The sequence below is a fragment of the Kryptolebias marmoratus genome, linkage group LG13, assembly GCF_001649575.2.
Source record: "Kryptolebias marmoratus isolate JLee-2015 linkage group LG13, ASM164957v2, whole genome shotgun sequence".
NCBI classification, from domain to species: Eukaryota; Metazoa; Chordata; class Actinopteri; order Cyprinodontiformes; family Rivulidae; genus Kryptolebias; species Kryptolebias marmoratus.
This window is the reverse complement of record NC_051442.1, coordinates 13,225,879-13,247,687: the sequence shown is the minus strand read 5'-3', so window position 1 is coordinate 13,247,687 and position 21,809 is coordinate 13,225,879. Positions and strand designations below refer to the sequence as shown.

Genomic DNA, 21,809 nt, shown 5'->3' with positions numbered 1-21,809 from the left:
ATTGTTTGAGCCTATAGGAGTGTTTATATCCTCCTTGGTTTTTTCACTACTTAAGCCAGTTTTGTTTTGATTCCTGAGCTTCTGCTTTGTGAAATAAAGCATTGTTTATTGTTTTTTTTTTGTTTTTGGGTCCTTCCATTTAACTCCAGTGACGTGAAGAAACCCCAAATATTTTTATTGCGATGGGAGCCAAACTTCCTGCTGCTCAAACCAGAAAAAAAGTTATTTTTTTGCCATATTAAAGAGATTACATCTCAAATGTTTTAATGTTAAAAATCTATATTAAAAAATTTGATAAAGATTTTAGTTTCGGTTTCTTTTAAAGGGTAAAACCAGTCTTTTATTGTCTCTGATTAGAGCTTTGATTAACTTGGGCTGAGTTTCAAGAATCTTTCTTAGCTTTTCAAAATAAAAGCACCCTGACCGTTGTATACATTGGGTAAGATGTTTACTATTTCACAAGTCTTTCACAGGACCTCTCTTCCAAAAACAAACAGTTCCATTAATAAATTAAAAAGACAATCCTATGAATTTAGAGCTTCAGTTCTGATTCCCAAACACTCACCTTTCACACCAGCTCCTTAGTTTTTACTTCATTGTTTTACTAAAATTTTAATCAACAATGTTTTAACATTACTCATTCAATTCTTTCTTAATTTAAAAAAAGGGGATTAAATCCCAAAGTTTATGATTTGTCTACCAGTTAAACTTTTGCTTTTAGCTACGGAAGTATTGTTTATTTTTAACATGCATTAACATGACGGGTTATCGTTGTCATTTCAAAGTCTGACTCTTCCACACATTCTGTCAGCTCAGTTCATTAGTAATGGAGTTGTTACACTACTTCCTCACGTTTGCTGACTAGAGCAAGCGTTAGACTACAGAAAACAGCCCGACAGCCTAACGAATCAACCGCGTAGCTTTCCAAAGTGTCTCAATCGGAGGAAATGCAAATAAGACGCTTTGCACAGAGGCTGTAACCCCTCTGTACACTTATTAACTGGCATTTCACTGTAATCTGTGATTCCTTTAACAAGTGTTAAAAAAATATGGATAGAACATGAAATGCTTGCCGAGCAAACTTTGATTTAAATGACATTCGCAGAAAGATGAGGGCTGAAAAACAAAAATACGTGAAGTTAAAGAACATTCATCTGTTCGGCGTGAGAACAAAAATGCTCGCCTCGTAGCATTCCTCAGTCCCGCCCCCNCCCCACCACCCCCACCACCCACATATGCCTGGCTATATGCATCACCCACTACGTGTTAGGCAACTGGACCTAAAACCTGTGCAGCGTCTCTGCTCGTCTGAGAGCACAAATATGTAAGCTGGCTTGAAACTGGGAGGGTGCACGACGCTTTTAGTGTTGCATGTTCTAACCTGGCTTTCACTGTAGTCCGTCAGTAATGCTATGTGAGTTGGGGAAGGGAACATTGATCAGTAACATCCAGTTAGTGACTTGACTTGAGGAGTTACATGGAGCAATGGGGAAAGCGACAGAGAGGAGGACGAAACAAACAGTTATATAAACTGGGACGAATGACACATCTATTAGGACACATCTAACATTTTCAGAGGGAACTAGAGCTTTAGTCACCTTAAAAAAATTAAACAGATAAAACAGAGAAGAAGATAATTTCCATAGCTTGGGCATGTCTAACACCCCCGTTTAATATAAGCATGAACCAATGTTCTAAAGGCCTTTTTAAAATCCTATATTTTTTTTGGTACTGTGAAATGATACATCCGGGACAAAGCACAAAAAAAGTGTTTATGACCAACAAAGAAAGCTTGTCAGCACAGGATGAAGAAATGAGAGCTCTGCACGTGTGGGATGTGGTAATGGTCTGCCAGACAATTTTTAGTTCAAAATAAAGAGGAAAGTGTCATGAATTCAAGTATTTTTGAGTTTGTTTTTGGCTTTGGTTCTTGTTTTCCTGTTTCTGATTCATGCTTCTGATTGAGTTTCATTTTATTTTGTTATTTATTTATTTGTTTTGTTCCTTGTGTCTTTGTTTCTTGTCATCATTCACTTCTCCTCTGTTTATCTCTTGTCTTCCTACAACACCCATCTTCACCTGTTCCTAGTTGTAATCGCTCACCTGTGCTCACTTCCCCTGATTACCCTCAACTTTAAAACCTGGTCACTTTCCCCACTTCATTGCTGGTTTATTGTCTCTCATCTCCTGTTGTTTTGCTCATGTTCCATGTCTTGTCTTTTGTAAAGCCTGGATTTTTGTTATGTCCTGTTTTGCTGCAGCCCCTGTCTTTTGTTTTGTGCCCTCATTTTAAAAACTGTTTTTAATTTTTTTCTTTAAACGGCAATGAGTCTGCCTCTGGGTTCACTATGCTCCACCCTGACAGAAAGAGAGGGTTTGACTGGCAATGAACTGTCAGGGCCGCCAAAATATTCAGGGACGGGCCTGAGTAGACCCAGTTATAAAAATAAGTTTGTTTTATTTCAGTTATGTTTGTTAAATAAATGCAAATATTTCATGGTCAGTATTTTTTTAAATGGTGTGACACAGGCTTGTTTCTGAGCAATGCACATTTAGAATAGTTTTGTGCTGAAAAAAAAAAAATCAGCTAATTTTGGTCTCTGGGTTGAATTTTCTTCAGCCAGGATAATTCCCTGGTCAGAATCCGTGGACCATTAAAACGAATGAGAGGGGAACTTTCGATGGACGTTTTGATTAACCAATCAGCTCTGGAGCTGAAGCGATTTGGACTTTCTCACAGCTCTTAGGATATTCTAGCAGAATTATGTAAGAGTAGCTAAAGCTGATCCGCCACATTCAGTTACTCTGAAAATAGCAACGGTTGGACTTGATATCATCTCCAAATTGTTAAATTTGTGTTTAGTTGTTTGCATTATGATTTAAGACACCCCAAACACGGACCATAGCAGCTCCTAACTTAACCTGATATTATTGTCCATTCGATGAAGTTCAAAATTGTCCTAAAAAGTACATTTATTTTTAGTGTGATGATTATTTGTTATTGTTATTATGTTATTTCACATTATTTGAACCTAGCAGGACCCAATCCAGAATTTAGGCACAAAAAGTGAGCCAAGGCCTATACTATGAAGCAGGATTAGTGGCTTAAGTGAGGGAACTTCAGGTTCAGAATCCCAAAGCTGGTTCGCTTTAAACCTGGATCTGTGGTAACTTACGCTGAAGACCTACCCCGTCTTTATCATGCCCTTAAGAATAAGAAAATAAAATTTAAAAAGCTACCGATGTGTAACACTGGGAGTCTTTTTGTTTCTGTCTCTCCCTGAGTTCCACCGTTATCTCTGACTTGAAGAAACATCTTCATGTGAGAGATCTCTGCAGAATCGAGGACTTACTTTGCATAAAAACAGAAAATGGTTGCTCTAAAGTTTGCTTTTAATAATTGTTTTTAGATAAGGAACTTTTAAAAAATTAAATACATCAAAACTATAAAAGATTTCCTGACAATTAACCATAAAACAAGAGAGGATCTGCGCACATGTACCAAACTGCCTGTCATGTGCGTTCATGTTCATTTCCAGAGATCTTATAAAATGTTTGAAAGCCTGATTAAAATCCTGGACAAACCGTAATGCTTTTACTGCAACATTACAAAGATTGGTTGACAGAAATATAACTCCTTTAAAATTGTTTTTAATCTTTGTTCTTCATTAGGTGCAAAGAGTTTTTTTAAAACGGTACAAAAACAGAATTAAGTTTAAATTTAAATTTCTCAATAAAGTCGGCCTGCATCACAACAAACAGAAGTACAGATAATAGTTAGATCTACTCTTGATGTAATGATGCGGCAGAAGTATTGGAAAGCTTCTAAATTTCGCTTTTGTCCTTTCTGTTTTTTTCTTCCAGCTTTATGATTTATTTATTTATGATTGGTTCTCTGACATGAACGCACACAGATCCAGAGTCAGAAATACTGGGGGGAGTCAACCAGCTGATGACCACTAAATGCCTCTAAACAGGATTCCTCATCATTAGGGTTAAACAGACCAGATCTCTTAAAAAAAAAGAATAAAAAACTAAAAACGTTAAACCTGCTTTGTAGTATAGGGCCCGGGACTAACAGATCTCTTAAAACTAGTAGATAACTCAAAAATAAAATTTGCATTGATGTTAAAAATTGAAGTCTGATGTATTTTTTTTCTTTTATTTTGTTAGCGGGATGTTGGCAGCGAATAGTTTTAGTAACAAAAATATCTGGATTGGAGCTTGAGGAAGCTAACATTAAATGAGTCACAAAAAACAGGGAATGCAGAGACGAAGCAGGTAAAGGTAATGAGACACAACGGAGACAAAGAGGGATGTGGTTGTGACGTGATGCTCCAATGATGAGTCACTCGATGCATCGAGAGCTACCGCTCCTCTGTGTTCCTGGTCCCTAGCCCCTGGACGCCCATTACCAGTTCCGACTGTCGCACCTCAAAGGACATCTCATCCACAGCATTTTCATCTCCGCCTTCTTCTTCCTCACCAATATGGCAACTCTAAATAAACGTAGAAGATGAAAAACATCGTCTTTGAGTACAAACTCGACAACCACGCAACCTGCTTGCTGAAATCCTCGTCGATGACCCACCTTTGCCATGATATCTGCGTACGCCATGTAAAGATGATCTGTATCAAGTTTACTAAAAGAAGAGAAGACGGCCTTGTGATTTAAGAGCAACGTGACAACTTTTCTGAGTCAGCGGTTCGACAGAATTTTATCCTCACGGGATCAGAATAAATCTGCCTGACCTCTTTTCTGTCAGAGCCGTACGACTGAAATGAAGAATGAGCTGGTGAAGGGGATCGGGTTTTGTTTCCCTTTCCTCTTCTTCTTCGGCTTCCTCTTGCTCCATTGCTTTCTGGTATGCATAAAAATGGAAAAGTGAGTGGTCACATAGAAAAAAAACAAATCCAAAAACATATCCAGCTGAAGCAGCTGTTTCTCACAGATAAATCGTCTATCATCCTGTCTTCAAACGAGTAACCCTCAGTTTGAATCCAGTTGCGTTTGTATCCCTCAAGGAACATGTTTGAAGCTCTGTGCCTGCAAAACAACCGAGCACACAGTGAAAATGCTTGGAATTAATAAATACAGATGTTTGGCAAAGGTCTCACTCTCTTACCTTGCGATGTTATACAGCGGTGTCATCCTGAAGCAAGCGACCACAGCCCTGCGTCTCTGCTTGGACAACAGTTTGTGCCACACCATCTTCTTGGATTTAAAGGGATGCTCCGTCTAGCAAAGAGAAATAGAGCTCAATAGTTAGTTTCTCCATCAGTATACCTCTATACGCTTTATTTAATGTGGAAGTATTTCAGTTTTGTGGGAGCGACGCACAACACAGCTCAATATGAAGCAGGTACCTACCGGGTGCATACCCCATTCAGTTTAAAATACAACAACGTAGGTGAGTCAATTCAGGTTAAATTTTATTTATATGCCATTTTTAAAAACAACAGGGCGTGACCAAAAGAGCAGCAGAAAGTGTACAGTCTAAGTGAATTACCATGATCTAAACGAGAAAAAAAGAGACGAGTTACTGTGTTAACATCATGAAACAGAATTTAAACAGCAGTTTAAAAAAACATCTCCTGATAACTGAGCTAATCTGCGTATCAAATTTAAAGGCACAGCGAGAAATTACACCAAGACGTTTTGCAAATGTGTGAAAATAAGAATCTAATGGGTCAATGGCACTGTCCTAACAATTTAGGGGATGAGATTGTTTCATGTTTGCATATTTTACACAATTAAGCATGGTTTGAAAAGTAACTTGGCTGTCAGCGGGTTCAGCTACTTCTTTAAAACAAACAGAGACACTCTTACTACCTGACAGGTATGACTGGAACAATTTAATGGTTGTGCCGTCGGCAAAATGTGGTGGGGGAAAAAAAAAGTAGCGTATCGAGGTGATAGAGGACTCACCAGTTCAAGGTGATAGAGGACAGCAGAAACCTCCTGCACTCTTTTGACAACTTTCATCGGAGCGTCAGCATCTTCGGCCTTTCCTGCCATCTCCTTATATAAGGCCATCTGCCACCGCATGGAGGGGTTGTCCACCTTTTCACAAAGAAGTAACACGAACGTCTCTACAATCTGACGTGGCTGATCATGTATAATCCCAAACTTGACTCTTAGATGTAAACACGACATTTACTGCGGCTCAGGTAGGATACCTTGCCCTGAAGATGGAGGTTGTTCTGCAGGAACTCCCTCACTTCTTCGTCTGTGTCTCTCTGCAAGTGAAAAGCTTTAGCGACCACTGAATACCGCCACAGCTCAGCCTTTTAACACGACACAAATCCTGCGACGGATACCGACAGGACTTGCGTTTCAAGTAAAACCAAACTACCAAAGAGTATCGAATCTTGGCCAAGTTGATGAGCTCCTGATCGGCAGGAGAGCACATGTTGAGGCCGATGGGAAGCATCTTTTTCAAGGCGGCGACAATTAGCGACGTTTGGACAGAGTAACGGTCTCCTCGCTTCTTCTTTTTCGTGCGCTCAGTGTCAGAGCCTCCACCCTGTGAACAGGAACAACAACAAACCAGAAGCATTCACAGCGTCCCAGAAAACTCCCGAGGTGCAACAGCCTGAATCTGCACCCTTTACATTAACATTTGTAATTCCCATTTACTACCTTTAATATAAATAAATTATTTCTCTGAGCTCGGTGGGTTAAGTAGAGGGCAAAACATGAAGTAGGAATATAACTGCTTTTGGGACAAGGAGAATGAAATTAAATAAAAGTAAATAAGTGAAATTACATGCAAAATATATATATATATCAACCAAGTGAGAACTCATTCAGCATTCCACAAATGGGGTGAGAAGCTAAAAAGCTCTTTCTGTTACTTCAGTTAAAGGTTACCATAACAGATAAAGTTAAACAAAACTCTTGAAGTTAGAACTATCTGTTCATTTTGTTGCATGCAGTTAAAAATCACACAGGGCAAAAAAAAAACCTCTATGGTTTATGTTTCGGCACGCGCCTCAGATTCCTGTTTCGTTTTTTTGTGAGAGTCAGTCCTTCTGGTAACTGCTCTTTCTGGATTCCTCCAAAATGTGCAAATGAAATTAGGGAACTTATTGTGTTGTATAAGAATGAGCTTCACTGTTGGGAATGTTTAGTCAATTATATGCATGCTCCGTAAACAGGTCAGATGACAGCTCTAGTTCAGGAAAAATAAGCCTTTTTTTTTTTTGGTAGAATGCAAAATTGTTGGGCAATGAATTCAATATAAATATGAGAACTGATAATACATTTTTATTGCAAGAAGTTTACAAAATTTAGCATAAAGTCAGGTAAAGTTAGGTTTCTGGATGCTGTTTACTGTCCATGAATGTAAATTCAGCTACAAAATTATTGGCCAATTTTGAATAGTAAAGTTAAACAAAAAAAAGCTGACGTGAAAAAAAAAAAAAACCTGAAAAGATTGGGGATATTCCTAGCAGCGATCTTTTCAGCGTAGAAACCAGTTTGGCTTCAATGAGTCAGTCCTGCCTACCCTTTTGTGACCCAACCTATGAAAAGCAAACATTATCAGGGATAAAGGAGTAGTTTAGAGGGTGCAAAGCAATTGGAGGAGTTCATAAAACAAGTGTGAATTAATGTTTTAGTTTGGTTCATGGTCATTTCGAATCACTTCCTAAGAGGGAATCCGTTTCAGTGACATTAAACACCAAGCCGTGTATTAGTGCGGCAAATTGGGAGTCGAAAGCAGAGTGTGCCATGGCGTTTTAAGGGAGGAGAAAAGAAAGAGCACAGAGAAGACTAACGTCGTCCCCTAGAGGCGAAAAGCTACATTACAAAGACCATCCTTTCAGGAAATGAAAAAAAAAAGAAAAGAAAAGGCATACAAACATTTTCCAACTCAACTATGATGTAAAAAAAAAAAGAGCAAACTCAGAGGCAGGATGATGGCACTGAGCTCTCACTTCCATATTGGGGCTAAGTGTAAAGCCCAGTGCCATGAACCTAAATCTACAGTTGTGTACTTTCATCAAGCGCCTCCAGACTCCCCTCCTCACACACTGGCAGGACTGAGAATGGCCCACAGGTGGAGCCCACCCATTAGTCCGATGATCCTTTATGAGAACGTCAGCACATTTACATTGTGATTGTTTATCACTCTTTAACTCCATCGGTTGCACTTTCACAAGTCAAAGTCTATTTAGACGTGTCTCCGTTAGGAATGTACAGGTGTTGGAGGGAGTTTCTGTGTGTTCTGGGTGAATGAAAGTTCGTCTCGGCATATTTGTCGGTGAATGCATTAATGGTGAGAGTGGATCAAATGTGCCAGTGTACTGGAAGGGTTGATGAAAAGCTCCTCTAAAGTGAGGTGCCATGCGGTCAGCACAGCGGTCGTGCAGAAAAAGTCTAACCTCTGTGTCCCCGCCCTGGAAACCCAGCCGAAACCCAAAAGAAGAGCACAATGGACAGCCAGAGAGAATTTCATTAACAGAACTGCTATTCGTTTGAAAACTGCGAACTTAGTTAAGAACTGCTAAAAATAAATAACAGAGTACATCATGTTTAACCAAGCCCTGTAAATAAAAAAATGCTAAAAAATGTAAAATTTCTGCAAAACCAGGTGTAATTAAGATGCCCTGAAAACTGAACTACACTTAATAACAAAAAAAAAAGTTAAGCACCCAGATGAACTGGTCAAAATAAAATGAAACTGAACATGTTGGAAGGCCGTGTGAGTACAGAGCAATGATTACAATATCAGGTCAAATGAATAGAGTTGGTGGTACTGGCACATCTGGTCCCATATCAGTAGGTGTGGCACCCCCTCGTTGTGGGATACAAGCAGAGAGTCGGTGCAGAAAGGAGTCACTCAGTCATTGTATCCTCTCCTGCAGTAAGAGCCTCATCATAACAACACACAACCCACAGCTGTTGGAACTGCCTTTTGAGTTCAGGCAGATCGACACCGGGGTCAGAGCTGATGTCTGAGCTGATCCCTCATAAACTGGGAGTGGGGAAATATGGAGGACCTCATCATGATCCTCAGACATGATCCGTGTCTGGTCCACAGACACGTCGTGTTTGGACATGTGATGACTTGATGAAAGACTGTACCGGGGTGCTGTCTCAGGAGGGATAAAATACATCAACACAAGATGCAGCTGACATCGAACTGTGCTGCAGGAAACCCGAATCATTACCAGAGGTGACCTGAGGTCAGACTTTACGGCTCGTCCCACCATGATGTCGGGAGAAACGCTGGTGTGTCTCCTCACAGCACTGTCAGGACTTGCTCCCTCCTTCTGCGTCACCATTTGCACATGTAATAACCATTCATGGTAATGCTGAACTGAGATTCATAGAGGAACATATGACTCCACTCCACTCCCTCATAAACGCCAACATCGCGTCACTGCAACATCTGAACGCCCCCCATGTTAGGCAGTTCCACAATATGACCACCAGGCCTTATCCAAAACCACAATGTCAAACTGACAAGTGCTGGTGATGCTGTGTAATGCATCTGTGAGATGTCCTCTATGTCTGGTGACCTTCGATCACTGTTTGACTGACTGTTGGATGCTATGGCAATTACCTGATAACACCATCACTCCACTTGGGATGTCACCATTCATGTCCTCTAGTGCCTGCTTTAGATGTGCCAGCTCCACTGCTGGTCTGCACGTGTACCAAATTACATCTAAATCATACAATTTCTTCGGGGTGCTTAACTCTTTTTGTCAATTAGTGTATTTTAATTAAAATAAGTTAAAATAATTCTATTTTTATTTTCCTTGCAGCAATTGCTATAGCTCACTGATTTTTAATGAGTGACTCAAAACGGTCAGTAATATATAAAGATCTTATATGAAAAAAATAAGAAAAGATGTACACAAAGAAAGAAGCAGAGGTAGATGTTAAAAAAGGGGTTTGTAATTTTGTCCTACAGTGGCCTGAAATCAGATCTGACACGATTGCCCTTGCACCGTCTCACCTTGCTCATTTTGCTCTTGCTGTCGGCGGTGAGGAATGACATGTTATTGATCTCATTCATCACCACAAAGTTCTGCTCTTCTCGCTTAAAGTTCTGCAAAGGGGAGAAAAACCGAGACGCGTGAGGAAAAAAGATATTAGCTTCAGCCGACGGCTGGGTTCCAAACGAACACACTCACATGAGACTTGGACCAGAAAATAAAGACTTCTCCGACCATTCGGAAAAGTTCTTCTGCATCTGGATCGGGGCAAGTCAGCCACCTCGCTCTGCAGCAGAAAGAATGACTTTGAGTGTTTTGGTTTCAAACATTTAACGCCGTGTTCTTAGTCATTCGATTGTACCTGTTGTTGTCCACGTAGCGAATAAGCAAAGGGTAGAGGGCATACAAGTCTCTGCAGAGGACAGCAAACTCATCACGTATCGTGCCGTCTTCTTCATCGCCCTCCGACTTCCCCTCCATCCGCAAATGGTCCTCCTCAGCCACCACCTTCGACGTGCGTTTCTTGAGCTTCTCCATTGTTGGGATGAAGTGGGATTTGAGCATTTCTGGCTTCGCTCTGCTGACGATAGGCTGTGAAAACACTGGCAAAGAAAAACACGTTGTGTAATTTCACCTCAACAGAAAAGTCATGTAGGCGAACCGGGTGACGGATTATTACTCACCTGCCAGCCTCTTCATCCAGGACGCCTCATCTATACCCAGGTTGTTGACTACAATTTTCATGATGCTGCCCAGCAGCTGATTGAGATGTTCTGATGTGACCTCGGTGCACAGCTGACCCTCCATCTCGGGGGAGTTCTCAGGTCCTCTCTCCCACCAGCGCGGCAGGTAGTTACACAGCATGGGCAGGGTGATTTCGATGACGTGAGGCATCTCGGTGTAACGAGCCCCAGACTCTGCCAAGTCTCCGATATCTTTTAACAAAACATCCAGCGCTGGGATGTCCGGACACAACTCCTGCACCTCGTTGGGAAGGCCGAGGACTTTGACACGGGGAATTTGACACAAGAAATTAGAACAAAAAAAGAGATTCCAAAACAATATTTTACAGGACAGAAAAATATAATTATAAAGATATTTTGAACTCACTGGCTCTCTCCCTTGGCGTCTTTGTGGTGTACACAGAAAAAGCATTGAATTCATTTAAATGGGGCTCTAAATAGGCCACTGGCATCGCTGCTGCAAGGTGAGCCAGACATTCCCCCAGAGCCGGTCTCTGCCTGTTCACATAAAAAAAATAGTGTAAGAAATACTCACAAAGGTCTATTTTTAATGAATTTCCAGCTACCTGTGCAAAAAAGGTACCTCTCAACATGTGGATTCTTGACGGTGCCTACAGAGTAGATGCTGCACATAATGCGATAGCACGAGATCTGCAGATCATCCACTGCGTGCAGCAAAAAAACAGGCACAGCAGAATCAGGCTGAGCAATAAAGTCATGTCGTGAGAAACTAACGAAAACATGAAGAAGAACTTACAAATGACATCATCCCCAAAGAGGTGCTGAGCAATGTGATCAAACAGGGATGTGAGCACCGGGAGCAGGGCAATAGTCGTGTAGTTGATATTCTGGGAAACGCCTTTCACTTGCTTTGAAGGTCAGAAGCAGCACAAAGTTATATGTCGACGGGATATATAGTTTGATGAACTGAAACATTCAGAAACAGCAAGCCACTTCAGGAAAAAACATACCTGATTGCCCTTGGATACTTTGCCCAGTTTGAGATTCTCCACCATCTTCTCTACATCATCAGCAGCACTCTCAAAGAACGACCGCAGGCCTGCTTTGACAATCTCGGGCCCCGACTTCATGACCGTCCTAAAAACAGTTAATAAAGAAAAATTCAAATAAAACATACACCTATCCTTTTCTTCTTCTGCTGCTGATATCAAAGAAGTACTATACCTCGCATCGAGTGACCGCGCAAGAATGTGAAGACAGTTGACGATTGCTGACGCATCCGTTCCTGCACAAACAAATGGATGTCGTCGGTCGTGTCATCGAATAGAAATCACCACTAACAATAAAAGTGTTGTTTGGTCTTCACTGAGCAATTTCTGAGCTAACCAGGTTAGAGAAAGTGGGATGGATGTAATCTAGACCAGTGGTTCCCAAACTTTTCAGCTTCTGACCCATAAAATATCACTGACAAAAGGTGTGTGACCCCATCTGTTGGCTGTTTAAATATACAAAAGTGCTGATGATCCTGTTAAATACGGGCATAATGACAACACAAACAGTCTTAGCCTCCATTTTTGCTATTTTTGGATTCATTAAATGACTCTCTGCAACAATTATGGTGTAAATATATCATAAAAACTGGGTTTTTAAATTGTAACTTGATAACTGGAGATTATCTAAGGACCCCTACTTGGTGTTTGGGTGACCCACATTGGGGTCCCGACCCCAACTTTGGGAATCATTGATCTAGACGACGTGAAGGAAACAGAAAACATAGCAAAGTTTCCTGGTGAGAAACAGCCATCTTACCAAAGAGAGAAACCCTGTGCCTCACCAGAGCAGACATTTTACAGAAGATACTAGGATGAGCCAGGAAGAAAGCAAAAGGGAAGGAAAAAGGAAAGAAAAAGAAAGACTGATAAAGCTTGTGAACATGATTTATAAAAAAAAAAAACACTAAAAAGCAAAATGCAACTGCACAAGAAAGAACTCACCTTGCAATCATCTCCTTCTCTTTGTTTGAAGAATGACCACCGCTGCCCAGAACTTTAGCAGGCGTCGATAAGAAGTAGAGGCAGTGATTTTTGAAGTACTGATTGATTAAAGGCATCAAGATCTATAAGAGGGAGAGGCTTTACAGACTTAGAACAGCAACAGTGTTAAGTCTGGGATTCAAAATTGATCAAAATTGTTGCACCATAGCTTTACCTTGGCAAAAAATTTGATTTCCTGCTCATGAGGCGACTTCTCCACTCGTCCACTGCTTACCACAGCCTCTGCAAAACAGATTGCAGCAAATGAGAGAATTACATTACCACAGGCTAAAATGACCAAAGGGTTTTCCCTAATCTTTACACCAACACGGATCTGTAACACGTTACACTATTCCTTTTTTTAATTTCTGCACGACAGTACCAAGATGAGCGATGAACTCTTGAGCAATTTCCATCCATTTCAGCAGCTTCTGCAGGAAACCATAAGCAAATCGCTTCTCAATGGATGATATCTCAGACTCCATGTCCTTCATGCCCCTGAAGGCAAACAGAGTTCAAATCTTAATTTAAATGAACACTTTCCCTTTACAGGTGGATGTAAAACACATTAAACATTAAAAAAAACTCTTGTCTGCCAAATTCATACAGATGTCACAATAGGTAAAAAGGGTCTATAATAACAAAAAGGCAGCAAACAAGTTAAAACACTTTAATTTTTTTTTTTATTTTGTGCAAATTTTATTTCAATTAATGCATTTTAACAAGTACCTGACCTTCACTTGGTTTATCAGCAGTTACCTTGTGACAGCGTATCCATTGAGCTGCAGGAACTTGAGCAACTCGTAGGCCTTTTCTCTGTCTCGTGCCTTCTCCTTCGCTGTCAGAGTATCGTAGGGCACCAGCAGAGGATGGGTCCCACCTCCTAAACAGAATAAACCACAGCTGCTAGGAAAAGACAAATCAAAGCTTCTTATATTTTCTCCCCTAAAAAAAAAAAAAAAAAAAGGCTTTCACCTTTAGACTGAAGTTCTAACTTTTTCTTGCGTCCCCAGGTGTTGTGGTAATTTTCTGCCAGCTGCTCTGCCATCGACTGTGAACAGATCGAACTGTGAGTACTGATTAGATTTGAAGGATTATAGCGGAGGAAATTAAATTTACAACTATACCTGCAGATCTCTTGACAGAGCCATGTGTGAGATATCAATAGGCTGTGGACTGTAACCATGACTTGGATCGTAAGTTGCCTAAAGCAGAAAGATTGTTATATACTCTACAACAAATAACTCTAAATACTCTAAATGTAAAGTATCAGTAAAACCATCCAAGTGCTTGACACCTGAGCAGTCTGGGAAATCTTCCTCGAAGCTGCCTTCTTCTTCTCCGACTCCTCTTCCTCTCTTGCTTTCTCTATGTTCCACTCCCACGCCAGCATGGCTTTGATTGACTCTTTGATTGGCCAACGGTAGATCTCTTTGTCCTAAAAGAGAAGCCGGTGTCGAATGAATCAAGAGACAGGCGATAAAAACGTACAGCAACATTCAACGCCCCGCGTGTGTCTGTGAGCTTACCTTCTCCGAGAAGGTCTTGTACGGTCTGAGCATCGGATGGGTTTTTGCGTTCTCATCCAGCACCTCCCCGTATGACCAGTTGTTCTGAATCTGAAACGTGCGTCGAAAAACGCATTGCGTCTTTTATTCGCAGCTATCTCTCAAGTCTTTTCGGGAGTTATAAATCCTGTAGTTTTGCAACCAAACTGAACTGAAGCAACTCAACACTTTGCTCCTCAATAAGCATTAGATATTTTAAAAGGGTTTTTCAAGGTGTCTTACCTTTTCAAAGGCCCATTTATCGTGTGTATATTCAGCATATCTATTGATAAAAGGATCCAGTCTCTCTGGGATAATGGTGCTATTGTGAAAAGAAGAATCAGACAACATTTAGCTTTAAAATTTAAACAATAGAATGCTTCATGTTTTAACAAGACATCATAAAAAATATGTTCTTACTTTGTGGTGTCTATTGGTTTAGGATCAAAGTTTCCCTCTGCGTCTACTGAAGCCTTTTTCTCTGTTTTCGAGGAGTAGCTGGCATCCACATAATCTGGTGGAATGGCTCCAGCAATGGCACAGAGGCACGGCATGGAAATTTTAAAGATTTCGGCATCAAATTTCTAAAACCACAACAGCAAAAAAAAAAAAAATGTAAACATTGCTCACGGATCGTCCTCTCGGGTTTGAGTGTATCGTGTCTCAGGGTGTCCACCTTGTGTGCTAGCGATTCAAAGATCCCCCAGAAAAGTTTGCGGGTCAAATGAAGTTCCTCTTCTGAGGCAACTCCGAAGTTGGCCCAACCGTTTGGAAGGCAGTAATATTTCCAACACCGCTCGTAGTGGCTGGTCAAAAGCTGCAGGATGCAAAGCAGAGTCAAAACAAAATGAAAATAGAGTAAGCGCTGAAATGTAATGGAAAAATACGAACGTAATCAAAAGTCCTCGAACCTTCAGTGGCCTTTTTGCATATTCATTGAGAATTGGGACATCGAATACCAACCGTCTTAACAAATGCTGAAGCATGGATGGTCGTAGATGTCTGAGAGAAACAAACAAGCAATGCAGATGTCAGTTATGAATCTGGCACGTTAAATGAAAAGGAGACGACTGCTACGATGTCAGTCTCACTTGCACAACGCCATGAGGCACTCTTCAATAATGTCTCTCTGAGCCTTTGTGAAGGCTCGTCCTCGGGACAGTCTGTAGATTGTGTGCAGCATGGAGTCGATCATTATGGCTCTGTGGTCGCTGCCGGCGAAGAGTGGGGCACACTTGGTGATGAGTGGCAGCACGGCGGAACACAGGTAGCGATTCAAGGCGAGAGCCATCTCTGTGGTGCTGAACGCAGCCTGTTGGAAACAAAGTTAAGTCTGAACTCACTGTAGACTTTGCCTCTTTTTTTCCTTACTGTGTAAACGGTCGTGACTCACTGTGTCCAGAGAAGCGGCAGCTCTCATGTCTGGTAAAAAGCCTACTTCCAGCACATGGAGCAGGAAATCCTGGTTGTCGATACCGTAAACTCTGTCAAGGAACAGCACCATCGGAGCCTTGTGATCTGGCACAAAACTGGCAGACATCTTGGGCTCTATGATGCTGTTGTCTAAGCACAACGTAAAGAAAACATTTCAGGAAAAATAATAAATAAATCAACAAAATACAAGCAGAAGCATAACTTCATTATTTTACCTTTCCCAAAACAAGGAATCTGAACGGGAAGACTGATGACTCCTACGAGATCCTCAATAGGAACCAGAGACCTCAAAATGGCCCTGATCCTAAGAGCCTCACCCTTACCAGCTTGGATCAACTGAAAAAGAAATATAGTTTATTTTTCTGCTACACCAAATCTGCTGGATAAATTTAGTTTGGAATTGACTTGAGCAAACAGCTTACATGCATCTCTGGAGCGCATCGACCCAGCAGGTCAATCAGAGCGGAGTAGAAGGACATGATGGCGTTTCCCAGGTGCACCCTGTTCTCCTCGTGCTGCTCCTCTCCTCCAAACCTTCCAGAGAAAAAAAATAATAAAATACTGTAAATCTTTATTCTGCAGCAATGCTGAAGGAGTCTGCTGTGGCGTTGGGTTATTTCAGACCCCAATTTTAGCCCCCTTTAGCGTGATATGTTATCTTTGAATCAAAGCACAGTGGTCTTACATGGGAAAACGTCTGTCCTTCTTAACACTTGGACCATCCCTCGCAGGGTCCTCTGATATTTTGATGGCTTCCTCGATGGCGGCCAGCAGACCATTACCGCCCTCCCCTCTCAGAGCTGGACCGAAGCACTCAGGTCTTCGAATGAGAAGACGCACGACAACATTGGCATTCTCTTCCACGCTTTCTCCTGAAACGAAACAAAAAAAAATGTTTTAAACCAGAGGTCCCCAACCTCCGGGCCGCGGACCGGTACCGGTCCGTGGGTCATTTGGTACCGGGCTGCAGAGAAAGAATAATTAACTCACAGTATATCAGTTTTTTTTGTAGTCTGAACTACATTTATTTTGAAAAATGACTGGATTCTCTCCACTACATCTGTCTATGACTCACTCTTGATACGTGTCAGAACGCTTATCTGGGTCACGTGATCCGTTATCGCTAAAAACAAACCCACAAGCAGCAAAATGAGTAAAAAACAAATGTCTCTGGAAACCCTAGATGGGACCATCTCGTTACTGAGAAACAGGCTCAGGGCTCTCACTGATTCAGCGTTATGGTGAGTTGTATTCTTTGTGCACTTTATATTTGTGGTGTATCTTATTTTGAAGGGCGTGTTTAAACATCGCCATATTGTCCAGAGAACATCAGGGGGAGGAGAGGCTGTTATTCATGTTGATAACGCAACACCAGGACCCAGCTAACAAAACTGCGAGGACACGTTGAATTTACGTTTATTATGTTTTTAAAAATACCCCTGTTTTCATGCTGGTCGTATAATTTTATTTTGTTGTATTTATCCGCCACACCTTTAAAGGCCGGTCTGTGAAAATACTGTCCGATAATGAACTGGTCCGTGGAGCTAAAAAGGTTGGAGACCGCTGTTTTCAACCATTACGATTAAAGCTGATAAATAGAAATAATGAGGGTGTTTAAAGGAAACATAAATAGAAAAACAAAATCTAACCATTGACAAATACAGCAAAACGAAGAAAGTCAAGATATTTCTCTCCACCACAAGGATTCCAGCCAATATCAGGGTAGCCTTTAGCCAGTAGCATGGGACAGCTCTGAAGTCCACATCCGGCCAAATATTTCACCACCTGAAAAGACACAAGGGTAGTGAGGTGACACATAAATCTCTGCAATGTTTGTGTTCTGCACAAGGACAGTATTCTACCATTTCTAAATCCTGCTCCTGCAGAGCCAGGGCCAGCTCATTGTTATCAATGCAAGAAGCTGCAGCCACATCCAGGGGGGTAGAGCCACGCATTCCTGAACAAAAGCGCACAAAGTTCAGCCTCATCGCAGTTCACGTGTCGGGAATAAGCGCTCAAGACGAACGGGACCGAACAAAGACAATCACCGAGGCCGATGCCACTGTTCTGCAGAAGGTAGCTGAGGTGGTCGAACATGGAGCGCTGATTCTGACGACTGATGCGGCAGAAATAGCAGAGGAAACGGCAACAGTTCGTCACCACTCGAGGAAATCTGATTTCCTGCAAAGAGAGAGAACGACCCATTTTTACAGCAGAGTAATAAATTAGATTTGTCTTTCTGGTTAAAATATGTCTGTCCCAAGGTGATACCATGAAACAAAAGGCTGTAAATAAAGATTAACAATGTGGTCGAATGGATTAAAACAGATTTGTTTACCTTTGAGTCTCCACCACCCAGCACATTAACCATGACCTCCATGACGGTCTCATGCATGCCCAAAGCTCGCATCAAGTTGGGGTGCTGATAAAAAACTCTATTGCTCATGATGTTTCTGAAGAGGACAAAAATGACAATGAACGTCTGTCACAAAGAATTAACTTTAATGGCAAATATACCTTACGTCCACACGCACCCAATGCTTTGAATTATAAGCCTCTCCTCTTCTGGACCCATCTGCACAATAAGCAGCGAGCGGATCTGACCCAAGCACTCCAGCAGGTCCATGGTGTCCTGAATGGACACTTCGTTGATGGTATAAGCCTTGGGAAGGGCCCGCATGAGCTCACCGAGCCCATCATACTGTCTGTGAAGCAGGCTGAACATCATACGCACGAGCTCGGGGTTCTGAATGAACGACTCCTGGGCCCAGTGGATCATAGTGTGGGAAATCAATTCCTGCAACGTGCCTGATACCAACAGGCAAAGATTTTACCAAGAAAACAAAAAACGATTAAGGTTGTTGCAGATCTGATCTTGGATGCTTACAAACTAGTGGACCCAAAACTAGGAGATTTGTGCTCCGAATAAACATATAATTTATTCTGTACTGTTTAAAAAAAGTGATATCAGAGCAGTTTTTGCCATAGTCCCAGCTGTTTAATTCTTGTTGTCCTGACGGTACAGGTGTTCATGCAAGTGATGAGAAGCTCACTTGGTTTTTTATCTTCCTGCGGCTCAGGCTCCACTTCTACCTTCTTCTCCCGGAATTTTTTCACCTTTTCCAGCAATCGACGCAAACGTCCGCGGAGAGAATTATCCACTTCCTCCTCGTGCTCTTCTTCTTCGATATGAACACCTGAAAAAAAAGGAAAGAAAATGTCTCAAATAAAGCACTGAAACACAAAGCTACGTGCCAATCGCTGTCTAAATGTTTCTATTTTCTGTTAGTTTATAGAGATTAAAAACTGACCACAATGTGCCAGCAGAGTATTATGAAAAGCCAGCAAGGACTCGCGGACATCATCTGGAACCGGGCACTCTTCGTCATCAGGGCAGTTCTTGAAGTTCATGAGCATGTTTACCTACATAACGATGTTAGAAAGTGCACCTAAATAAAAACTAATTGCAAACAGATTAGTAACCCATGAAAACAGATCGATAACTTCTTCTAGAAGAAAAAGAATCACATTCTAAACAAGGAACACCAACAAAGTCCTTAATTTATTCTTTTGTCTAAATGGAAATCGTAAAGGAAGAGTCCTGCAACTTTAATTTCATGATTCAGTTTAACAATGAAGAAATAGGCTCGTGTGTATTTTTGTGAGTTACCTGCTCCTGTGGCGGAGAGCGAAACTCTCGGGTCTTGCGGGCAGTCTCAGCGGCCGACATGGTGAAGGCCATCATCAGGTCGTTGTAGCGGCGCCTCTGGTTGGACTGTATCTGGGTGACGAACTTGTCTGAATAGGCGGTGATGGTCTCCACTCGGTGTCGCAGCTCGCAGTCACAGAAATACTGCAGCAGAGTGCACATCTGACCGACACAAGCAAAACGAATTATGAATATTTTCCATCAGATACAAAGCATTTAATTGGAAAAATGTTTTAAATTCACTTAAAATTGTGTAGTACCTGTAATTTTACAGATTCTGGTAGCTTCATCTGAAAAAGTCCTTGCTCTAGATGTTCCTCTTTAGCTTCAGAGTCAGGCTTTGCTTCTTTCTCTGTTTCTTCAGCTCCTTTCTCGCCGTTTACTACGTCTGAATCCTCCACAGCTTCCTTGCGTGCCACGCCTGATTCTACCTCCTCTATTTCTTCCTCCTCTTCCATTTCTTCCTCCTCTTCTTCATCAAAACCATAGTCTTCAAATTCTTCTTCTTCCTCCTCCTCAGCAGTGTCCACCTCTTCCTCCTTGACAACTGCTGCTTTCGCCGGCTCCTTCTCCTCATCAGCCGCCTCCTCTGGTTTTGTGGTACGAAAGACGGTGGGCTCGATCATTTTCAGGATGTGTGTGACGTCTTCATCATCAAACACGCCCATGATGAGGAGGGTACTGATGAGTTTCAGGATGGGAACAAAATGAAACTCGACGCTGCCTCCTACGGGATCTCTCATGGCTTGACTTCCATCTTGTACAGCTTCAATCAGCATGTTCAGGGCCTTTGTCTTTAGCACCTGGAAATACAAGAAAAATGAGTTGTATTAAATAAAGAACTTCCCAAGAGCGCTAAAAAGATCTAATCTCACCTGTAAGGGGATGACTGGACTCAGTGTGTAAATATCTGGATCTGTTCCCACAAACCCAACGGAAGAGAAATGCAGTTTTGGACGGAGGCACGTGGTGAGGCCAACCCCGGGCAGAGCATGAGACTTGGCGGTGTACAGGGTGATGCTGCGGGTTTCGTTTGTCATCGGAACGATGAACTCCTTGTTGGTCCCCAGGCGATTTCGCTTGGCGGACTCCAGGTGCATGCTGATGAGCAGGTCGTAGAAACCGCTCCTCATTGGCCCAGGCAGGTAGGTGCTCTCTATGGCGTAGAAGAGCTGGGATTCGTCCACGTGGCTGCACAAGGCGTGGGCCACGCGGTTGTTGCCCAGAGCGCACACCGAGCCGTACAGCTTCAGGGTGTGATAGTGGAACTTCAGCAGGTCCATTCGTTCAGACAGCTCCAGGATGTCAATACATCTAAACAAACAAACAAAAACAAAAAAAGGCGCAATTTTCCTGAACAAACTGCAAGAAAGTATTTTGTGTCCTAACACTGCAGAAGGACAAGTGCCTGACCTGTTCTCTTCTGGGATGTGGAGCGCCATCATGGTGAGCGGCTCCATACACTGCACCATCCAGCCCAGCCTCTCGCTGATACGCCCCGTCTCTGGAGCCAAGAAGTTGTTGGGCATTCTGCTCCAGATAACTGGGGTTAACATCTGGACATCCAGTCTTGGAGGGCACTGGGGGACAGTGTTCTTACGTTCGCTTCGAAACATAGCAGCCGATAAAGGCATGATGTTCTAGCGGGACAAGGAGAACAAATATTGCGTGAAAACTGGTAACATAAACCTAATGATGCGTGAATTTAAAGGTTTCGGTCAGAGCTTAATGTACTGTGGCTAACCTTGAGTTTGCCCAGCTCAAACTGAATTACATTCTGATTGGAAGGCAGAACAAAGACGGCTGGGAAGAGCTTCGTGTTCGGCTCCACCTGAGAGAAGATTCTGCAGTAAATAACCAGGACTTCATGAGAATGAACAAACACGCCAGACCGATGCTCATCTAACCTGGTAAAACGTGTTGATCTCTTTCCCGTTGGCGGTGAAAGTCATGAGCCCTGTGTCCAAATCAACGAGACAGCCAATCACAAAGTCCTCCTGGCTGACCCTGGTTTGTTGGGAGCCGCCAAACTCCCCTCCCCAAACCATGTAGCAGTTACTGCGCTTTATACTGAAGAAGACAGATGAATGAATACAGCAACGTCTGGAGCATCGATCTCAAGCGAAAACACAGTTTGGTTTCCTTTTGTGTGGGCAACATACCTGTCATGAATGTTGCCTTTATCGTCACCTACAGTGACGGTTACGTTTCTCACTTTGCTGAGGTCGTAATGGAGATCGTACTGGTGATAGTCCGGTGTGACCCAGCCCACCCACACGCCCCCTGGCTCCTGTCCTGCGAATATTCGCACTGAGTAATAGTACTGGTGTAGAAAAGGGGAAAAGATGAAAAATGGAAATTAGTGTGCAGACGTTTGGATCAGAAATTAAACAATTGTACAATCATCAGTTCAGTGAGAGAAATACTGCAA

General features: G+C 42.1%; 1 protein-coding gene across 7 annotated transcripts in view; it reads right to left on the bottom strand.

The window, feature by feature from the left end:
* Window positions 1-21,809, bottom strand: part of LOC108236972 (ryanodine receptor 1) — a 47,144-nt gene that overhangs the window by 11,776 nt on the left and 13,559 nt on the right. For 2 of the 7 annotated variants that reach the window (XM_017418089.3, XM_017418092.3), the window contains exons 32-81: window positions 21,541-21,701; window positions 21,286-21,448; window positions 21,123-21,209; window positions 20,792-21,018; window positions 20,254-20,692; window positions 19,639-20,181; window positions 19,340-19,540; window positions 18,981-19,092; window positions 18,723-18,866; window positions 18,204-18,477; window positions 18,008-18,122; window positions 17,718-17,850; window positions 17,532-17,626; window positions 17,319-17,454; window positions 16,355-16,541; window positions 16,092-16,203; window positions 15,885-16,005; window positions 15,629-15,798; window positions 15,327-15,547; window positions 15,147-15,237; window positions 14,912-15,052; window positions 14,656-14,819; window positions 14,479-14,557; window positions 14,218-14,307; window positions 13,986-14,126; window positions 13,816-13,893; window positions 13,664-13,739; window positions 13,448-13,571; window positions 13,071-13,186; window positions 12,864-12,931; window positions 12,650-12,771; window positions 12,465-12,514; window positions 11,880-11,940; window positions 11,666-11,792; window positions 11,452-11,563; window positions 11,278-11,359; window positions 11,062-11,192; window positions 10,635-10,955; window positions 10,313-10,553; window positions 10,150-10,237; window positions 9,972-10,064; window positions 8,389-8,403; window positions 6,357-6,527; window positions 6,181-6,240; window positions 5,930-6,064; window positions 5,127-5,239; window positions 4,951-5,047; window positions 4,753-4,862; window positions 4,592-4,643; window positions 4,434-4,499 (exon numbers count right to left, since the gene is read on the bottom strand). In XM_017418089.3, the coding sequence (XP_017273578.1) occupies window positions 4,434-4,499; window positions 4,592-4,643; window positions 4,753-4,862; window positions 4,951-5,047; window positions 5,127-5,239; window positions 5,930-6,064; window positions 6,181-6,240; window positions 6,357-6,527; window positions 8,389-8,403; window positions 9,972-10,064; window positions 10,150-10,237; window positions 10,313-10,553; window positions 10,635-10,955; window positions 11,062-11,192; window positions 11,278-11,359; window positions 11,452-11,563; window positions 11,666-11,792; window positions 11,880-11,940; window positions 12,465-12,514; window positions 12,650-12,771; window positions 12,864-12,931; window positions 13,071-13,186; window positions 13,448-13,571; window positions 13,664-13,739; window positions 13,816-13,893; window positions 13,986-14,126; window positions 14,218-14,307; window positions 14,479-14,557; window positions 14,656-14,819; window positions 14,912-15,052; window positions 15,147-15,237; window positions 15,327-15,547; window positions 15,629-15,798; window positions 15,885-16,005; window positions 16,092-16,203; window positions 16,355-16,541; window positions 17,319-17,454; window positions 17,532-17,626; window positions 17,718-17,850; window positions 18,008-18,122; window positions 18,204-18,477; window positions 18,723-18,866; window positions 18,981-19,092; window positions 19,340-19,540; window positions 19,639-20,181; window positions 20,254-20,692; window positions 20,792-21,018; window positions 21,123-21,209; window positions 21,286-21,448; window positions 21,541-21,701 (7,056 nt within the window). Of the gene's footprint in view, window positions 1-4,415; window positions 4,500-4,591; window positions 4,644-4,752; window positions 4,863-4,950; window positions 5,048-5,126; window positions 5,240-5,929; window positions 6,065-6,180; window positions 6,241-6,356; window positions 6,528-8,388; window positions 8,404-9,971; window positions 10,065-10,149; window positions 10,238-10,312; window positions 10,554-10,634; window positions 10,956-11,061; window positions 11,193-11,277; window positions 11,360-11,451; window positions 11,564-11,665; window positions 11,793-11,879; window positions 11,941-12,464; window positions 12,515-12,649; window positions 12,772-12,863; window positions 12,932-13,070; window positions 13,187-13,447; window positions 13,572-13,663; window positions 13,740-13,815; window positions 13,894-13,985; window positions 14,127-14,217; window positions 14,308-14,478; window positions 14,558-14,655; window positions 14,820-14,911; window positions 15,053-15,146; window positions 15,238-15,326; window positions 15,548-15,628; window positions 15,799-15,884; window positions 16,006-16,091; window positions 16,204-16,354; window positions 16,542-17,318; window positions 17,455-17,531; window positions 17,627-17,717; window positions 17,851-18,007; window positions 18,123-18,203; window positions 18,478-18,722; window positions 18,867-18,980; window positions 19,093-19,339; window positions 19,541-19,638; window positions 20,182-20,253; window positions 20,693-20,791; window positions 21,019-21,122; window positions 21,210-21,285; window positions 21,449-21,540; window positions 21,702-21,809 lie in introns of all 7 variants that reach the window. The other 5 variants (XM_017418090.3, XM_017418087.3, XM_017418091.3 and 2 more) reach the window with 3 other exon arrangements.